The following is a 20,126-nucleotide window of genomic DNA, read 5'->3' on the forward strand; positions in this document are numbered from 1 at the left end:
TAAATAAACTGGAAAAACAATTGTCACAATCCTGAAGTACACTAGTACAAAGAATCCCAAAAAGTACTTAAATGGCCAGGCACATTGTGAGCACTCAATAATATCGGACATGTTGTTTAATAAAAAGCTTCTTCATTCAACTCTAAGCGCCCCAAAGGGCAAGGGGCTCTATGGCTTACTCATTGCTGTATTCCCAGGACCTAGCACACACTGCCTGGCACACAGCACATGCTTAATAAATTTTCCTGAATGAACGGATTTCACATCTTAACTAATATAACAGCCCTTTTGCTTTTCTCTCTCCTCCAAACAATTTTATGTTTTTTACTGTGAGATGACTATCAGACATAAAAGTTGTTAACGATTATAAGTATTTTTGCCACCGCGCCTTACTTTCTCTACCAGACTCAATGTCTTGCAGGAAGTAACGTTAAATTATCATGGCCCAGGATAAAAGGTTTCTTACTAAGGAGCTATGCCAGGCATTTCACAGATTAATTCCAATTCTGTCCACCAGCTGACCGCGCCGCCCCAACCGCAGAACTACCAGAGCCGGCAGCGTCCAAGGCCGGAACCGCCACGGCCTCCCCGGCAGGGGGCGCCGCAGCATTCTCCGAAGGCCGCCGCCGGATGCAGTCCCCGCCCTCGGCCCTGCGGTCACCTGCAGCGGCTGCACTCTGGCCTACGCTCGGTCGGCTCCACCGGCAACTCCCAGAGCCCGTCCGCGCTGCCACCGTCCGTCTTGGCGTCTGCAGCGGCCGCCGGTGGTGCCCCGCCTCCCTCTCGCCGCTCCTCCTTGTTCGGAGTCTGACACCTCGAGGTCCCAGACGGCCGCGCGACGGAGTACCCAGGCGTTGGCGCCTCTTCCTGCGCCTCCATGGCGGACGGTCGGGTTGGGCTGTCGCATTGAGGCCTCACCGCCATCTGGGGGCGCCCAGCTCCGGAAAACTCAGCCCGCGCCTCACGTCGCAATGCACGCACGGCACGTAGGGGGCGGGACTCCGGAGCCCAGGATTGAAATCCCGCCCCTACTGAGGGAAGGGACGAGCCTATTGGTCAGTGTCGGGTAGGACAGTTCACCTAGGACTAGGGGCGCACTGACCTCTGCTTGGGTTCCTATGGGATTAGTAGCGTTGTTGGGACAGGTAAGGGAATCCCCTCTCAAAATACCACAGTAATGATACAGAGTTTGTTTGAGGTGATGGAAAAATTTTGGTAGTAAATGGTGGTCATGGTAGAACATTGTGAGTGTAATTAATACCACAGAATTGTATACTTGAAAGTAGTTGCAATGGCAATGTTACGTTGTTTATATATTGCTACAATAAAAATATTTTTAGAAAGAAAGCGCCCAGATGGTGAACCTTTCTGCATTTTCTGCCTTAGGATGGTGATTTAAGAAATGGCTGGGCTCCAAACGGGTCCCAAGTGAACGCACACTGGCTACAGCTGCTAATGTATTTGTTCAGTGCCAAAAGGTGGGGATTGTACTGATTGAAAATTGTATTCATGCCTGCTTCCTTTCGTTATATGAATTTCTTGATCTAGAAAAGCAGAAATTTGTATCTTGTCTTGTACTTCTTGGTATTTCTCCTCACCATCAAGTATACTATTTTACGCTAGACATCAAATATTTGTTAATTGAAAAGTTTTAATACCACACAGAACTGTGTAGTATGAGAGAGGAGATGAGTTATGAGAAGGCTACATATCTATCCCTGGCTTCTCTCTCCAATACCCCACATCAGATCTTTGGTTCTATCCTTCAATATATATTCAAAATCCAACATTCCTCACCCATCCTACTTATACCCTGATCCAAGATCACATCATTTCTATCTCAAAGCTAATGAAAGAGAATCTGTCACTCAATAGATGAACATCAAAGTTGAGAACCACTGCAATATGGGATTTCTTTCCTCCATCTTTTTATAACAGACTAGTCTGTTTCTGTTAGCTTATGTATTTGCTTTTTAAAAGCACCACAATCCAGTTTGGGGGACATTTTCACCATAGCAGAAATTCATTACCACCATTTTCTCCTCTCTCCTTCCTCTTTTTTAGAGTACTAAATTCTAAAGGATATTAGATAAGTAAATATAAAATATATAGAAAATAAAGTACAGACTGTAAATTACTCCAAAGAACTTGGCAGATATAATAGTTTATTTAGTATTGGAAAAATATGGTTTAATTAATAGTAATTTAATTAGTCTTAGGAAAAAAAATTTATTGAACATATCTATTTGCAAGGAACTATGCTAAGCCCTTCATATACACTATCTCAAATAATCTTAGCAACAACCCTTTGAGATAATCATTATGATTATCTCTATTTTACAAAGAAAGTAACTGAGGAATAGAGAGATTCAGTAATTTCCCAGGGTCACATAGAAACTGAGAGTTTACAAATTGGAATGATTAACCAAGATTTGCAGTACCAAGGTACTTGCCTGTCTCCTTATACAAGTATGCATTGAATAGACACAAATAGTTCTCGAAGTCAGCAGTATTGGGAGAAAAGATTGACTGAGAAGTACTGGGCTGCTTTCAAATCTCTTACTTCAAATTAACTCAATTCATTGGGACCATTGGCACTCCTGGTGGTAGACTGCCTAATCCAAAGATCCCGTTAAAATATTTATTAAAATCCCTTTAAAATATTTATATTTTACTCTGAAAGACCTCTGAGAAATTATAAAGTAAAAAGTAAATGGTACTTCAAAAAAATATGTATAATTTTCTAGAACCTTAATTTCAAATATTGATGTGAGAAAGAAAAAAAAAAGGAAAATCTGAATATACCAGTATCATGAAAAAGTTATCAAGAAATTGCCTCCAGTATACGCTAGGACCAAATGATTCTACAAGTGCATAATTTCAAATAGAAAACAGGATAATATGGAAAGCTATTCAGTTACTGTATGAAGCTAGGAAAATCCTGATATCAAAAACTTGACAAAGGGTGTGAATGTGGCTCAAGCAGTTGAGCACCTGCTTTCCACATAGGAGTTCTCAAACCCTGTGCCTCCTAAAAAAATAAAAATAATTTTTAAAAAAATACCATTTACATTTATGAATATAAGAAAAATTGTGGTAAATTATTAGCAAACTGCCTTTAGTAATAATTTAATCATCAACTATAATCAAGTAGAGTTTATCAGGAAAGTAGAATAACTGTTTCTATTAGGAAATCTATACATAAAATAATGCATTGTATTAGAGGTCCAATAAGAAAATTCATATGGTAATCATAATAGGTACTTCTAAAAAGTTCTTTAGAGAAAATAAACAGAAGAAAATGGTGCAGTTCTCTAAAAAATAATAATTAAAAAAACATTTTAGAGAGTTAGAAATAGATACAACTAGTTTCCACCTGCCTTGAACCTAAAAGATGAAAAAGAGAGAGATGTAGAACTGAGAGCAGTGACACAAACAGACATCTGCACACTGAAGTTCATAGTGGTCTTATTCACAGTTGCCAAAAGTTGGAAACAACCCATGTGTGCATCAACTGATGAATGGATAAACAAACTGATGTATTCACACTATGGAATATTATGCAACTGTGAGAGGAAATGAAGTCGTAAAGTTCATCCATGACAACATGGATGAACCTGGAGGACATTACATTGAGTGAAGCAAGCCAGACAGAAAAGAACAAATACTGTTTGATTACATTACTATGAACCAAATATATTGTTTAATGTATTGCATGATTTTTAAAAAATGTATACGTATACAGTACATTTAATTGAGATATGTGTTCCTATTCAACTGTTTTCTTTTTATTTTTTAATTATTGTTTATATTTTCAATTATTAAATATAGAAAATAAAGTTAAAAAATATATAGGGGAAGCGGACTTGGCCCAATGGCTAGGGCGTCCGCCTATCATATGGGAGGTCCGCGATTCAAACCCCGGGCCTCCTTGACCCATGCGCAGTGATGATGCGCACAAGGAGTGCCATGCCACGCAGGGGTGCCCCCTGCATAGGGGAGCCTCACGCGCAAGGAGTGTGCCTGGTAAGGAGAGCCACCTAGCGCAAAAAAGAAAGTGCAGCCTGCCCAAGAATGGCACCGCACACACGGAGAGCTGACACAATAAGATGACGCAACAAAAAGAAATACAGGTTCCTGGTGCCACTGATAAGGATAGAAGCAGTCACAGGAGAACACACAGCGAATGGACACAGAGAGCAGCCAACTGGGGGCGAGGGGGAAGGGGAGAGAAATCTTTAAAAAAAAAAAAGGGTGTTCTTTAAAATATATATATATAGGGAGGTAAGGGGATGTGCCTCAAGCAGTTGAGCACATGCCTCCCACATAGGAGGTCCTGGGTTCAGTTCCAATGCCTCCTAAAGAAAACAAACAACAAGAAGACAATGAGCAAACAGATAAGGCACCCCACTCGGGAAAAAATAAAACTTCCCTTATTATTAACATCTTACATTAGTGAGGTACATTTGTTATAATTGATAACACAAATTGAAGCATTGCTAGTAATCATGTATAGTTTATGGTTTACACTTTGTGCTGTACAGTTTTATTGGCTTTGACTTATTGCAGTATCATACAGAACAGTTCCAATGCCCTAAAAATGTCCTGTGTTCCACCTATTCCTTTCTGCCTCCCCACTTTTTGAGATGAAAAACAGCATGGAATTAGAGTAAATATCAAAGGCTACATGGATATCTAGTAATATGCTAAGCAAAACCTTGACTAATTATGTAGTTTATTATATACTGAGCATCTAATTAATGTTTAAAAATTTCATTTATCAAGGAATATAATATTAAAATTATTAAACTTTCCTTTATGATATAGTTCTCTGCTATTTTTGTAATAATAAACTTTATTTCCAGAGAAGTTTTAGATTACAGAAAAGTTACACCAAAAGTATAGGGATTCTCATATACCCTGTTTTTGACATCTTACAGTAATGTGGTAAATTTGTTACAATTGATGAACCAATATTGAGCCATTGCTGCTAATCAAAGACCATAGTTTACATTATGGTTTACACTTTGTGTCGAACAGCTTTACAGTCTTTGACAAATGTACAGGGTCATGTGTCTGTAGACCATATAGAACAATTCCAATGCCCTAAAAATGTCCTGTGTTCTACCTATTCATCCCAAGCCCTCCCCTCTGACCCTCTAGTAACCACTATCTTTATATCAATGTTACAAGTTCTTCTGTTACCACACGATAATAACTGCAATAACAATAAATCTATGTTGGTCCATGGTTTCCCTCCCCCCTTGTGTTATTCATTCCTCAATGTTGAGGAATTTGGGATAAAATGGAAACTTAATGTCAGCCAATCAGAACACTTCCTCAATTGGTCCCACAGTCACCATGTATGAGCCTCCTCTTTCCACTCCTTGGGGGAGCGCCCTTCTACTTTCTGAAAGACTTGCTCAATAAAGCTGTTAGATCCAAAACTGCATGAAAAGTTTTTCTCTTTTTAATGTAAATAAGAGACTTCTCCCAGCTAGTCTCAAACAAAGCCATTTTTTTCAGTGTCATCAAAGTAACCAGGATGGAAATATTTTCTATCTTCTTCTTATCTAAAGAAGAAAATTATCCTTATTTTTAAATAACAATGCTGACATTCTTTAAGTATTTATGGCCACATATACAATGAAAATTTGTGTTTCTCTAACCAGGGTCAGTTGCAGACATTAAATTCCTGAGTCCTACATGCACACTCTGGAATAAGAGATATTACTGTTGAGAACAGGAGTAAAAATTTGATTTCTCCAAATAATACTACATATATTTAGAAAACATAAGACAATCAACAGGGAAACTTTAAGGATTAATAAGGACAAATATAAAGAGTAAGCCAGAAACTAGAGAAATAAGCAAAAAATCAAGATTTCCTATATGTCAAATATAATTCTGGGAATAAATGGAGTCTATATATATTTTTTTTTTTTTTTTTTTTTTGAGATTTATTTATTTATCCCCCCGCCCCACTTGTGGCTTGTTTTTGCTGTCTGTTCTCTGTGTCCATTCGCTGCGCATTTTTTTTTCTGTGTCTGCTTGTCTCCCTTTGTTGCGTCATCTTGCTGCATCAGCCCTCCACAGCATGCGTGCAGGCCATCAGCTCTCTGTGGGTGTGGGCCAGTTTGCCTTCACAAGGAGGCCCTCGGATGCAAACCCAGGGCCTCCCATATGGTAGATGGGAGCCCAACTGATTGAGCCACAGCCGCCTCCCTGAATGGAGTCTATATAAAGCAAATAAAACTATATGTAAGCACTGTACTCTTTTGATAAAGTTTTTCCTTCAAAAGTACAGGTTAGCAATTTTTATACTGCTGTACATATATACTTGAAAAATTAAGTAAAATGGATGGCATTTGGTGGTAGCCAAATTTCTCACTGTTGGAGTGTGTAAGTGTAAACACAAATCAAAAAAGGAAAAGAAGAATTAATTTTTCCTGATGCAAAATGGGAAAGAGACTTTCCCCCTCCCTTTTTCTTTAAGCATTTAGTCTAGAAAATGTCTAAGTTCTTTCTCTGTCCCCTTTGAAATGTATGTAGATCTTTTCTTTATAGGTTAAATAAAGCTCCTTGAAGTTTCACCACTGTAGAATATTTCCTCAAGGAAGGAAGTCATTTTTTTCTAATGTGATAAAGGAAAATATCACACCCATTGTTTCCAGATATTCTCTAGGTTCGTGGCTATGTTATAAAAAAGAATTTGAGTTGCTTTTTGTATTAATTTCAATGCTAGCACTGCATGTGTTGTGCATATTCTGATTTTATTAAAATAAACTGCACAAAAAATAATTTAAGAATATACCGGTTTAGTGAGGTCAGTAGTTTAAGAAAATGGAGGAAAAGAAAGAAAATAATAGATTATGGGGCCCTGGTATACTTACAGGCTGGTTTAGGCAGAGCGAAAAAGGACAGAAAAAAGGCGAATTACAGATTACAAGTCCCCAGGTTTATTTGTGTGCTAGTCCAGGCAGAGAGAAAAAAGGACAAAAAAGGGCCAATGTAGTCTCTTTGCTTGCTTTTTTTTTTTTCTAAGTAATATATATATATATTTTTTATTGATTTTGTAAAAATATTACATTAAAAAAATATGAGGTCCCATTCAACCCTACCACCCCCACCCCACCACTCCCCCCCCCCCAGCAACCCTCACTCCCATCATGTGCTTGCTTTTTATTTTTATTTTTTTTTTTTAAAGATTTATTTATTTATTTAATTTCCCCCCCTCCCCTGGTTGTCTGTTCTCGGTGTCTATTTGCTGCGTCTTGTTTCTTTGTCCGCTTCTGTTGTCGTCAGCGGCACGGGAAGTGTGGGCGGCGCCATTCCTGGGCAGGCTGCTCTTTCTTTTCACGCTGGGCGGCTTTCCTCACGGGCGCACTCCTTGCGCGTGGGGCTCCCCCATGCGGGGGACACCCTTGCGTGGCACGGCACTCCTTGCACGCATCAGCACTGCGCATGGCCAGCTCCACACGGGTCAAGGAGGCCCGGGGTTTGAACCGCGGACCTCCCATATGGTAGACGGACGCCCTAACCACTGGGCCAAAGTCCGTTTCCCATGCTTGCTTTTTAAATCATCTATTACCTTACCCCTTGATGACGTTCAGGGAAGGAGTTCCAGCTGTTTGCTGTTTTGATTGGTTATCCCACCTGAGAATATCCAGGGCTTTTCCTTGATCCCCGACAAAATCCCATTCCAATGGGGAATTCTCACAAGGTTCTTCCAGGAGCCATCTTGTGGGGTCCTCCCCTCAGGGAGTGTTCCCACAGCCACGTGTTTCACAGCTGTGGTTTTCTGCAAGGCCCAGATTAATCTTTTCATTCCCTAAACTAACCTGCCTCAACTCCCCCCTCAAGGGTTTATACCTTTATTCTTAAGGGGGTGCTGAAGGATAGTGGTCATTCTTCTGTAATTACTTCCTGCTGGTTAGGGGCATAACCCCTACCTGTCAAGATGTAAAACCCTCTTGCTATTCTATCACAGTTGAGGGAAGATGAATCTGGCATGGTGAGTGGAGCTGGATGAAATCCCCATGTGGTTAACAAGGTGCTGATTCTAGAAGAAGCAAACTGAGTTAGAATCTTGAAGATACAGGGTTCCACTAAAAGGATATTGGACTACTGGACCACAAGAGTAGGAAAGGCCAGGTGCCTGCAAAGGTTGCATCCTCCCTAAGTTGGTGGGCTTTATTTTGTAGGTTTTGAATGTTGTTTAGGACTATTCCAAACAATGTAAAAATGGCATTCCTTTTTAAGGAACAGACATGTTCCTCCCTGTGCTGCTGTTAACATGTTAGGTGCCCTGTGATTTTGCAGTACCACAGCAACAAGAAAGGTCATCTGCTATCTTAGAGCTTCTAAGGCATGGCTGGTTTCTTCTATGCTGTTAGTTTTAAGGAGAGATTGTAATAGACAATGGGATTGGATAGAAATTGCCAAGCTCAGTTTTCCATGGTGGTGCTTATGCCTAAGACAGTTAAGAGGAGGAAGAGAAGAGGAATTGCCCCTTCAGTCATTATATAGGGGAAAACTGCAGGAAATGAAACCAGACAAGATTCCCTAAGGGGTGTCTGGCTTGCCCTTTCCCTAGCAATAGGCATTTGGGTTAGTTAGAGAGAACAGCTGGTTTTGACACAGACAGAACTTAGCTTTGTTTCTCTTTTTTTTTAAGATTTATTTTTTCTTTATTTCTTTCCCCTTCTCCCCACACCCCACACCACACACTCTGTGTCCATTTGCTGTGTGTTCTTCTGTGTCTGCTTGCATTCTTGTCAGACGGTACTGGGAATCTGTATCTCTTTTTGTTGTGTCATCTTGCTCCATCAGCTCTCCATGTGTGCAGGATCACTCCTGGGTGGGCTGCACTTTTTTTGCATGGAGTGGCTCTCCTTGCAGGGTGCACTCCTTGCACATTGGGCACCTCTACGTGGGGGGCATCCCTGCATGGCATGGCACTACTTGCACGCAGCAGCACTGTGCATGGGCCAACTCACCACACAGGCCAGGAGACCCTGGATATCAAACCTTAGACCTCCTATATGGTAGGTGGACACTATCAGTTGAGCCACATCCGCTTTCCAACTTTGTCTCTTGAAGAAGTGTTTCAGGCTGTCCAAGGACTGGCATTCATACATCCTGTCAGGTGTTTCTGGTGAGCTGGCACTTCCTTGAGCAGCTGGCTTCATTAAGGGTAAGTGCACCCACCTGGCAATTCCTTTAACTTTAATAGCTGTGGGAGTGATTAAAACCACAGAATAAGTCCCTTCCATTTTGGCTGTAATTGTGAGTGAGGCTTATTCTCCTGCCAGGTTTTGACTGGAACGTGGTTTCCAGGTCCTGGGTGAGGAAAGGTTACCAATTTACCATCTTTAAGGAGCTAAGCTGAAGTGGGTCCTAGCCACCTAGTTTGCTGTTTCCCTTCTGTTGGGAAATGCTTAGCTCTGGCAGGACAGCATGTGGATGTGCCAGTCCTCCCAGGGTAAGAGTGGGACAGATTCTGGAATAAGGGCTAGAAGGACTGGCTGGTATTATAAGCAGTGGAAACTGGGAGAACCCAGAGGGTCTTTCCATGTATCCTGGTTTCCCAAACAACAGGATTTACTTTACTATTGATTTCCTGAGGAATAGCTATTGACAAGATACCTAAATCCTTTATTTTATAGGCATGTTCATTAACTACTTAGAAAATGAAGTTTACCAGGACTTTTAACATGTTCACTATCCCTCTGCATATGATCTAGAATAGAAAAGATATCAGCATAATCACTAGGCATATATCTAGAGCAGGAGAGAAATAGGTACCGTACTTAATAATTTTAATGTACTAATAAATGCATATGTTTCTCTTTGAGCTGAAATTTAATAGATTTAAGCTCCAGGTTTGCTATTAATACCATACATGCCAATTGTGTTTCAATTCTACTTACATGACTATGATAATCATTGCTCCACTTAATATGCCCTTCACACAGCCAGTATGCTGCAGGACCATTGACCTAGAAAGAAGCTAGGAAGGTAGGCTCCAGTGTTTTACTGGCCTGATACACAGCACCCTTCCACAGTATGAAACAGAGCCAGTCTGGAGGCAATGTCCATATCAAACCATTACTGGCAGCTACAGGTGTCTGAAATAGCAACATAGTCTCCATCCACTTCAGGAGCACAACCAGAGATATAGTAGATACCTTTACTGTTTTAGGGCTCAATGACCAGCCTAGCCAATAACTCCTGGTATTAGCCATTTAAATGCTTCAGTTTAAAAGAAAACTGCTTATAATTAACCATAACCACATAGACTGGTTACTTTATCTTTTAAAATAAGCTTATTAAATTATAATTAGCAACCCATGAAATTATCCATTTAAAAGATCTACATTTTTAACTTAATTTCATTAGACATAACTTATAACTTTCATCACCTTAAAAAGTAATACATACAATGTTAATTTACTTGGCATTTACTTGGCATTTTATAAACCTAAGGAGATAACACCAAGGCTTAATAAAGTTTAATTGTGAATAATCTTAAAGGCAAACTGACTTCTAGGTTCTGGAATAATTATAAATTGTTTAATATATTTCAAAAAACCTTTCCATAGCTTTTAAGGACTTTTTCTTTACTTATTGAAATTTGGTAATAGAATTATTAGCCACCCTTATTTTATGGCTGTTAAAATGTTTGAATCGAGGAATTTTAAGACAAACTATGATTTTTAATTCCCCAGCTTGAAAGATAGAGTTTCAATGTCACACCTCTGCCAAAGAAAAGGCCCTGGGGGTCAGGCAAGTTAAAGAGCTTAGGAAAAACTTTTTTCCTTTCCCATAGTTTCTATATTTAGATTTCTGTATGACCTTTCCATCTTGGTCAGCCTAATTTGGGCTCCAGAAATACTTATTCACATGTATAACTGCATATTTGATTTTACAATTTGACTAGAGCTCTTTTAAGAATTTTCATTTGTTAATTTGATATTACCATCTGACAGACAGACACGAATAGACAGTTTGACACAAACATAGAACTCGCTGTCATAATTTTCATTCTCTTACAAAATAAGTTTGATGCAAAATAACATTTAAAAGATATCTTCAAAGGCTATGTTTAACTATTCTAATTTGCACTGTAACCATGCAGTTTTGCACAAGAATTTTGTTCTTTAATTACTGGCTTATAACCAAAAAGTCCCCAATGCTTCAAAATATAATTTTCCTTTGCTTCAGAACTTTATTTCAGAACTTTATTTGGCAGACCTTGGATGAAAAATACTAATTCCAGTATATACTCACTGAAGTCATTGAAGCCTCAGGGAAACTGGTTTCTCTCCTGAATTACTGCTTTTAAGAATCCTAACACTAGAAGTGGGAGGTCTCACCTCCCCCACTTTGCAGTCCTCAGAGATAACAGGAATCCAGCAGTCCCTGGACTGTAAGAATTGATGCTCAACCCCCAGGGTCAAGTATTCCACTAGGCAGCAGTTTAGTCCACACTTGGAGCCACGAGAGAAAGCAGGGTCACTAATACCAGTGCAAGGACAGGAGACAGGAGTGTCTCAAATTTGCTTTCCCCTGAGTCATAAGGGATAGAAGTTGTTATGAAATAACTATAAGCAAAAGCAAGGGGTGAGACTAGAAAGACCTGACATAATCATAAACAAAGGCAAACTCAGTTTATAAATATCACAATAGCTAGCATACAAAGGTGTGATTATACCTGAAGTAAACATAATCAAAGGTAAATTAGTGAAGATTACCATTACAATAGCTGAAGTCTATGCAAAATCCACTCAGTTATACAAATTTCAGACATTATCCTTCTGCCTCTTTCTAATATAAAGGCATCTATATAATGATTTTAATTCTTGGTTATAGTTTCCACTTGAAAGCAAACTGGGTACTTTTATTAACTAAGCCACAAGAATTTTATTAGTAACAACTTTGCTAAGTTTTTCTGCTTTTCTAGCAGTTGAACCAATTCCGCTTGTGATTTATACATTAAATCCAATTGCAAGAGAGTATTGGCATTTAAAGTCTCATTTTTAAGTTACCTTTATTCAATTTGTAACAGATAAACCCAAATCTGATTTCCAAGGCACACACAGACTGACAAAGTTAAACACAGATTTCAAAGTAAAACACAAATCTAAGCACAGATTAAAACAGAAAAGAGAATTTTATACCCTTTGCATTTTTTAGATATTTAATCTTAATTGACGGCATGTGAGGAGGTTACTCTTGGCTATACTGTGGCCACATAGATCATGAGCAGGTAAGTTTTCCCGATCTCTGAGAAGACACCTCTATGGGGAGTCTACTGGTAGGCTAGAGACCATGCCCATTACTATAGGAAGAATGAAGAAGCACCTTTTAGTTGCTTGACCCAGGATCCCAGAGTCCAAGTCTAACTAAAACTTTCACTCCAAACCATTTGGAGCAGCTGCTCTGGTCTCAGTGTCCTGAGAATTTTATCCAGAGCACTGACAACAGACATCCCCATGCCCAGCCTAGGTCTTGGGAGATGCCTAAATCCAGGATTCAGACCAAAGTACCCAAGCCAAATTTGTGGAAGAAGCTGGGAACAGTTACTGAAGCACCAATCCACTTAAGCCTTGGGCAATGTTTGGCTGCTTTCCAAACCAAAGCACACAAGCACTTAAGTCGGGGGACAATCGGAGTTACTGCCCCAGTTCTCAGCACCCCTGTCATTCCAGGGTCTGAGACCATCTATACTGTTACACAAACTGAAGTGCCCAAGCTAAGACTCTGGAGACTTTTGGCTGCTCTGGTTCCCACCACCCCAGGAGTCAGAGTCCTTACAACTGGGCGTTCCCAGGATGACCTAGAGTTGGGAGAGGCCTGGACTAGATTCTGGACTGAAGCTACTAAGCTTGGCATGTGATTCTTCCTGGAAAAAGACTAAAAATCCTCCTTTTTTTCCACCTATTCTTTCAGAGGTCATAAGAAGCAGTCTTACTTGGTGCCTCTACTGCCTGGGAGTTTCCCAATTACCCAGTGATCAAAGGCCATTAAGAGATTAGAGGTCAATTGTTCCAGCTAACAGAGGCCTTGGGGCCCTGAAGAACCCTAAGAGTACAAGCAAAACTTCTCTAGCAAATGCATTTTCAGTTTCTAAGACATTCCAAAGCACAAACCCGAAATGAGAAATTGAGTGGTCCGAAGTGGAAAGATTAAACGTGGAGTTGAGGTGAATTATGAACACAGCCCCTGATCCATGACCCCCCTGGGAAAGAGAACACTGGCCACCCCATGACACCCACCTCAGCCTTACCCACCACTGCTTTCCTACCCCATCCCAGACCAGGTTGCTGGATGTGATCAGTAGGAAGATGGCCTTCTGCCATGGCTGCTGCTGCCAAGGGGTGAGGGTGGGAGAAGGCAGTGGTAGCCAGGTCTAGGAGCAAGGCCTGCAGCTGCTAACAAGGCCACAACTTTAGAGTGAAGATGCCTGAAAACGGTGGTTCTGCTGCATCTGGAGCTCAGCCTGGGAACCCCTGTCTAGGCAGGGCCCTACTTTGAGCCCTTGCCCTGTGCCCCCACTTCCCTGGCTGGGGTCAGTTGGAGAGGTCCCACTCCCCAGCCCACTGGCTCAGCCCAGGACTATGTCTTATGGGGGCCTGAAGGGCAACCCATTAAAAATGGATAGCCAAAAGAGGGCATTAAACAGGCTGTTAATAGTTTAGACTCACCAATATTTCTTTCTCCAGCCCAGAACTTGCCAAAATAAGTTGCTAGATTTTCTCTAGGTTCTTGGCTGTTACAAAAAAAGAATTTAAGAACATACCAGTTTAGTTAGGCAAGTAGTTTATTAAAAAAAATGGCAGAAGATAAAGAAAATAACAGATTATGGGTCCCAGGTATGCTCACAGGCTAGTCCAGGCAGAGAGGGGAAAAAGGGCAAAAAAAAAGGGCAATTTACAGATTACAAGTCCATAGGTGTACTTGCATGCTAGTCCAGGTAGAGAGAAAAAAGGCAATTAAAAAAGGGCCAATTTAGGATTTACCCCACTCAGCTAACATGGAGGTGAAGAAGGTCAACTACCACACCAGGGAGCCAAGAGTGTCTATAACAGAAAGCAGGAGAATTGCATCCAGCATCCATGTGGAATCTAAGCCCCCTCTTGATATAGATGTGGAGTGGACACAACCATTCTAAGGTCCACAGGATGGAGGAATAGAGTATGGATTAGAGTGGATTTACTGATATTCTATTCATGAACTATTGTGATTAGTGATCAAAGAAAATATGGCATTGGTGTGGAGAAAGTGGCCATGGTGGCTGCTGGAGGTAGGGAATGGGAAGAAGAGAGGAGATGTGGGGGCATTTTCAGGGGTTGGAGTTGTCCTGGGTGGTGCTGCAGGGACAGTTACCAGACATTGCATGTCCTCCCATGGCCCACTGGGTGGACTGTGGGAGATTGTGGGCTGTGGTATGGACCATCGACCATGAGGTGCAGCAGTGCTCAGAGATGTATTCACCAAGTGCAATGAATGTCTCATGATGATGGAGGAGGTTGTTGTTATGGGAGGAGTGGGGGGGTGAGGGGGGTGGGGGGTATATGGGGACCTCATGTTTTTTTAATGTAACATTAAAAAAATAAAGACAAAAAAAACATAACATGGATTAGTATAATGATAAATAATAGGGTCCTTAGACTTAAATAACAATCTTTGAAGAAAAATTATTCTAATTAAATTAGTTGATTAAACTTGAAAAAAAAAGGGGGGCCAATTTAGTCTCTGCTTGCTTTTTAAACCATTATTAACCCCCTTGTTAATGTGTGGGGGAGGAGTCTCAGCTGTTGGCTGTTTTGATTGGTTAACCCACCTGCCAATTCCCCTGGGGACCCAATAGCGAGGCCCCTTAAGAATATCCAGGGCTCTTCCTATTTTTTTTTTTAAAGATTTATTTTATTTATTTATTTCTCTCTCCTTCCCCCACCCCCTCCCTGGTTGTCTGTTCTCTGTGTCTATTTGCTGCATCTTCTTTGTCCACTTCTGTTGTTGTCAGCAGCAGGGGAATCTGTGTTTCTTTTTGTTGCGTCATCTTGTTGAGTCAGCTCTCCGTGTGTGCAGCACCATTCCTGGGCAGGCTGCACTTTCTTTCGCGCTGGGTGGCCCTCCTTACGGGGTGCTCTCCTTGCATGTGGGGCTCCCCTACACGGGGGACACCCCTGCGTGGCACGGCACTTCCTTGCGTGCATCAGCACTGCGCATGGGCCAGCTCCATACGGGTTGAGGAGGCCCCGGGTTTGACCCACAGACCTCCCATGTGGTAGACGGATGCCCTAACCGCTGGGCCAAGTCCACTGCCGGGGGCTCTACCTTGATCCCAGAGGAAATCCCATTCCAAGTGGAGGAATTCTCACAAGGTTCTTCCAGCAGCCATATTGTGGGGTCCTTCCCTTAGGAACTGTTCCCATGGCCATGTGTTTTACAGCTGTGGTTTTCTGCCAGGTCCCAGACTCATCTTTTCATTCCCTAAACTAACCAGCCTCACTGTCTATGTTTCATTTTCCAGGGGGTTCCTAGCCCCAAATTGTAAACCTACCTCTAGTACTAAAGATGTGAAAGATATCTTGACAATATGCATTTAATTGGTTATATCTGCTTAGATATATAAAAAGGGTAAGTTTTCTTTCTGGCTTTGCAATCTCTTTAGCAGATTGCCTGTGATGCATCACATCTGATGTAATGTTTATTCAATAATAAAATAGTTTTTCTTTTCCTTCTACATTTGTGTAGAGGTTTTCTGGGGTTAGGAAAAGATTTTGTTTTTAATACTATTTCCCCAACAAATGGGAGTTTACAGATAAACAGAAGGAGGAAATTAGAATGATCCATGTGGTAATGGATCATATTTGAAGACATCAATGTGAACACATGTTTAGCTTAATAAAGATACAGTAGATTACATACAGAAATATTTATACATATGTGTCTCTACATGAGTTAGCATATGCACATATATTTCCTTGCTCTGAGGGCCAGGAGGGCCTAGAAGTAACACTTTCCAGTAGCAACAAGCACAATGGTTTCTAATACTATTCTCCAATAAAAGAAACCAGGGCTCTTTGGAAAAATGGCTGATTCTAGCACTAGGGCAGAAAAATATAAGATGAGCCTGGAGAATCTTGTAGTGCCAGAAAGGAAGGAAGTATCCTCCATCCACCTCCCCAAAAAATCAACAATGAGGGCATGTCAAAGGACACAGGAACCAAGTGAAGAGTTCCTAATAACCAAAGGCAGAACAATTTGAGCTACAAAATAAAGTAGTATTGGATTATAAAACAACAAATAAAATAAAAATCCATAAGTTTGTGCTGATATAAATAAGTGATTGAATAAATAAATGGGGAAGAAGAGGCAAAGTTTATGCACAGAAGGATGCCAAATAATTTATGTAAATATTCCACCCTCAAGGAGGGAAGTATAACTCCCCACCTTAAGTGTGGTCTTTGCATAGTGACTTCCTTCCAAGTAATATTTTGAAAGGGGGATAAGAGAGTGATTTTTCAGTAGAGAAACCTGTAAAATATTACCACAGCCAGCTGATGAAGGCCACATGAACAGCGATTAGTCATGTTGCTTGTGTGTGCTCTTGATATGGTGCAATGAGAAGAGCACTTTGCCTCTGTATTATTCTTCCAAACCCACAACCCCAGTTCAATCATGAGAAAAACATCTGACAAATCCCAATTGAACACCACTGAATTGTATACTTAGAAGTGATTAAAATGGGAAATGTTATGTTGTATATCAGTTATCACAATAAATATGCCTTTTAAAAAAAATCTCAGTTGAAGGGAATTTTACAAAATAGGAAGATCAAAAACAAGGAAAGTCTGAGAAACTATCACAGTCAAAGGAGACTAAGGAGACAGGATCCTGGAACAGAAAAAAGACATTAGGTAAAGCTGTGGGAAATCTGAATAAAATATGGACTTTAGTTAACAGAAATATATTATTACTGGTTCATTAATTGTAACAGATATACCATCTAATGATGATATTACTAGTAGGGGAAACTGAATGCTGGGTACATGGGAACTTTCTGTACTATATTCACAAGTTTTCTATAAATCTGAAACCATTCTAAAAAAAATGAAGTTTTTAAAAAATAATAATAACTGTAGCCATTAGAACCTACACTACAAAGGTTCGTTTCCATAACAGTAACATAAAATACTTAGGACTAACCCTAACAGGAAAGGAGCAAGTCCTATATGATGAAAAGAAATCAAACTTCACTGAAAGATTTTGAAAACTGAAGATACATAGCATTTGTCTTTTAAAAGGATATTGTGAAAATGTCGTTTCTTCCCAAATTTTATAATGTTAATGCAAAACTAAATGGGACCTTTCCACTGCTGGTGGAAAAGTAAAATGGTAAAACTACTTTGGCAGTTTCTTCAAAAGTTAAATATATATCTACCATTGGACCTAGCCCTGCCACTCCTACTCGAAAGAAATGAAAGCAGGGGAGTGGATGTGGCTCAAGTGGTTGAGTGCCTGCTTCCTAAACAGAAGGTCACAGGTTCAATCCCCAGTGCTTCCTAAAAGCACAAAGCAAAACAAGCAAACAAATGAAAAATCCAACTCAGGGGAGGCGGTGTGGTTCAGTGGTTGAGCATTGGCTTCACACATACATGAGGTCCTGGGTTCAATCCCTGGCCGGGGAGGGGAGGGGAGGGGAGGGAAGGGGAGGAAGGGAAGGGAAGGGAATCATATGTTTACACACAGGCTTGTATCTGAATGTTTAGAGTAGCTTTATTCACAATATCCCAAAACTGGAGGAAAAAATCATCAACTGATCATCAGATTTAAAAAATGTTTTATAGCCATACTAATGGAATAATCCATAGCAAAAAAGGGGAATGAATTACCATAATAAATCCAATAACATGGTTGAATTTCAAAATCATTACATGGAGTTAAAGAAGCCAGACACAAGGAAGAATACATTGTATGATTTCACCTTTACAAAATTTGGAAAGTATAAACTAACCTGTAATAACAGAAAACTGTTACATATGGTTCCCTGGGGCCAGGACAGGAGAGTTGTTTGCAAAGTTGCTCAGAAAACTTTGGGGGATGATAGAAATGTTCTGTATACCGATTGTGGAAATTTCACTGGGGGACAAATATGTCAAATCTCATTATATCCTTTATATGAATGCAGTTATTGTAAGTATCTATTTCCTCAATAAAATAAAAAATAAATAAACCTAAATGGTGTGGGGGCCAGATTTGCAATATAGTTTTTCTTATAAATATATGAGAATAGGAAAGAAAAATTTTGTGAGAGATGGTAAAGAGTGGGACACTTCTAGACAAGGCAGCCATGTTGCACAATTCCAGGGGGCATTTTGTTCTGCTCCTAAATAGTAATGCATGTAAAGCTATGATGATTCAGATCAATCAATGCAACAAAATAGATAACACTGAAAAGAATTTATCGCAGTATATAGAAGAACCTACAAAAGGATAGGGAATGTAATTTTGCAATGGAAAAATCATGTTATTCAAAGTTTGATGTTGGGAAGGTGAGGTCTTTGGATAAATAGGTTAGAGTTATGCATGACATCAAAAAATAAAATAAGTGGCAGATAAGGAGTTGATTTTAAAATTATACCATCCCTAATAAGTTCAGAGAAAATACATTTTAATATTTAGTTGATATCTATATAGGAAAGCTCTTTATAAGTGTAAAAGCAATATGACAAAAGCATAAGGAAAAATGATTAGATTATACAAAACCAAAAAATATTTGTATGCCCCAAAACAACACACATAAAGATTTTAAAAACCTAATAAAATTCAACCTCCAATTCCTAACCAAAAAGGACAGATTCAGTCATTTTCCTTTGTGGTAGAGGTGGTTACTGATATAGGGGAAAAAGAGAATAAATCATGAGATCATTGAATGCAGAGATGATGATCAGCAAGTATGTATAGATACAGCAATATTCATTATTAAAATGCTGATTTATATTATGTGCTGCCAGAGGTACATGTTCCCTCCTCTTGATTCAATAACCAAAGAACTTTTTTAGTCTATTTCCATCCATTTCTATTGGTCATTTGGACCCAAGGCTTACTGATTGCTAAGTATTTTTACTAGAACCAATGATTGTATAGATATCACTCCAGAGGATTTTTTAAAAATAATCACATAAGGAAGCATTTATTGAGGTTTAACATGAAATCATATAAATAAAATTTGTATAAACACAAATATCCACAAGGAGGCATAACTCAGATAAAGGACAAAGTAAAAACAAAGAAAACTAATTGGCAGCTATATACAGTTGTACAAATTGTGTTTTATACACTAGAAAGTCTTTTACAAAATAATCATCTTAGATAAATAGAAGACCAGTATTCAACATTGTCTTGCAAGATGGGTTACTTTTGCATTTCCTCCTCTCTTCTCCAATGCCTTCCTTTAGAATGGCTGGTAATTCTTTTGGTGATGGCCATCTCCTCAAGATGCTTTGCAGTATGTGCTCTGTTGGCTGCTGTAGTCTGGATATCCCAGTCCATAGCCATAGTTCCCATAGTTTATACCCAGTATAATCACATCAACCATAGCCACTACAGTTTTGATCACCACCATAGGGACCATTATAATTTCCATATCCTTGATCATAAGTTATTAAAAAAAAAAAACCTTTGTTCCAGGGGAGCAGATGTGGCTCAAGCAGTTGGTTCGGTTCCGTGCCTCCTAAAGGAAAACAGACAACCAGCAAAAAATACTAAAAAACATTGAATTGTACACTTTTTAAAAATGTGTGAATTATAAAGCTTGTGAACTACATGTCAATAAAATTAAATAAACTTGGTTCCTGTTTCTGCCCCCACCCCTAGTACCCGTCTTCCACCATCTGCAACCCCCTTCCTGCTTTCTGTTGTTTCTGCTGCCACCTATATGCCTAAGAAGCAGGATAAGAAGATAGGGAATTAATAGTCGGATCTGAAATCTGGCAGAGTCCACGTGAACAACAGAAATCCCCAAGATGGTGGCTGGACAAACCCCACCCCTGGGATTTTGCTACCTAGAACAAAGACTTCTTCCTGGAAACAAGGAAAAGCCCGGATGTTCT

General features: G+C 39.8%; 1 protein-coding gene and 1 long non-coding RNA gene across 2 annotated transcripts in view; one reads left to right on the top strand and one right to left on the bottom strand.

The window, feature by feature from the left end:
* Positions 1-998, bottom strand: part of DTWD2 (DTW domain containing 2) — a 139,013-nt gene extending 138,015 nt beyond the window's left edge. The window contains exon 1 of the mRNA XM_004477701.4: positions 662-998. Within this exon, the coding sequence (XP_004477758.2) occupies positions 662-924 (263 nt within the window). The 5' untranslated portion in view covers positions 925-998. The remainder of the gene's footprint in view (positions 1-661) is intronic.
* LOC131273667 (uncharacterized) lies at positions 945-19,855 on the top strand. Its single transcript, XR_009180935.2, has 3 exons — positions 945-1,145; positions 1,387-1,478; positions 19,705-19,855. It is a non-coding gene; the product is annotated as an uncharacterized lncRNA (long non-coding RNA).
* The last annotated feature ends 271 nt before the right edge of the window (positions 19,856-20,126 follow it).

This window comes from Dasypus novemcinctus, chromosome 2 (genome assembly GCF_030445035.2).
Source record: "Dasypus novemcinctus isolate mDasNov1 chromosome 2, mDasNov1.1.hap2, whole genome shotgun sequence".
NCBI classification, from domain to species: domain Eukaryota; kingdom Metazoa; phylum Chordata; class Mammalia; order Cingulata; family Dasypodidae; genus Dasypus; species Dasypus novemcinctus.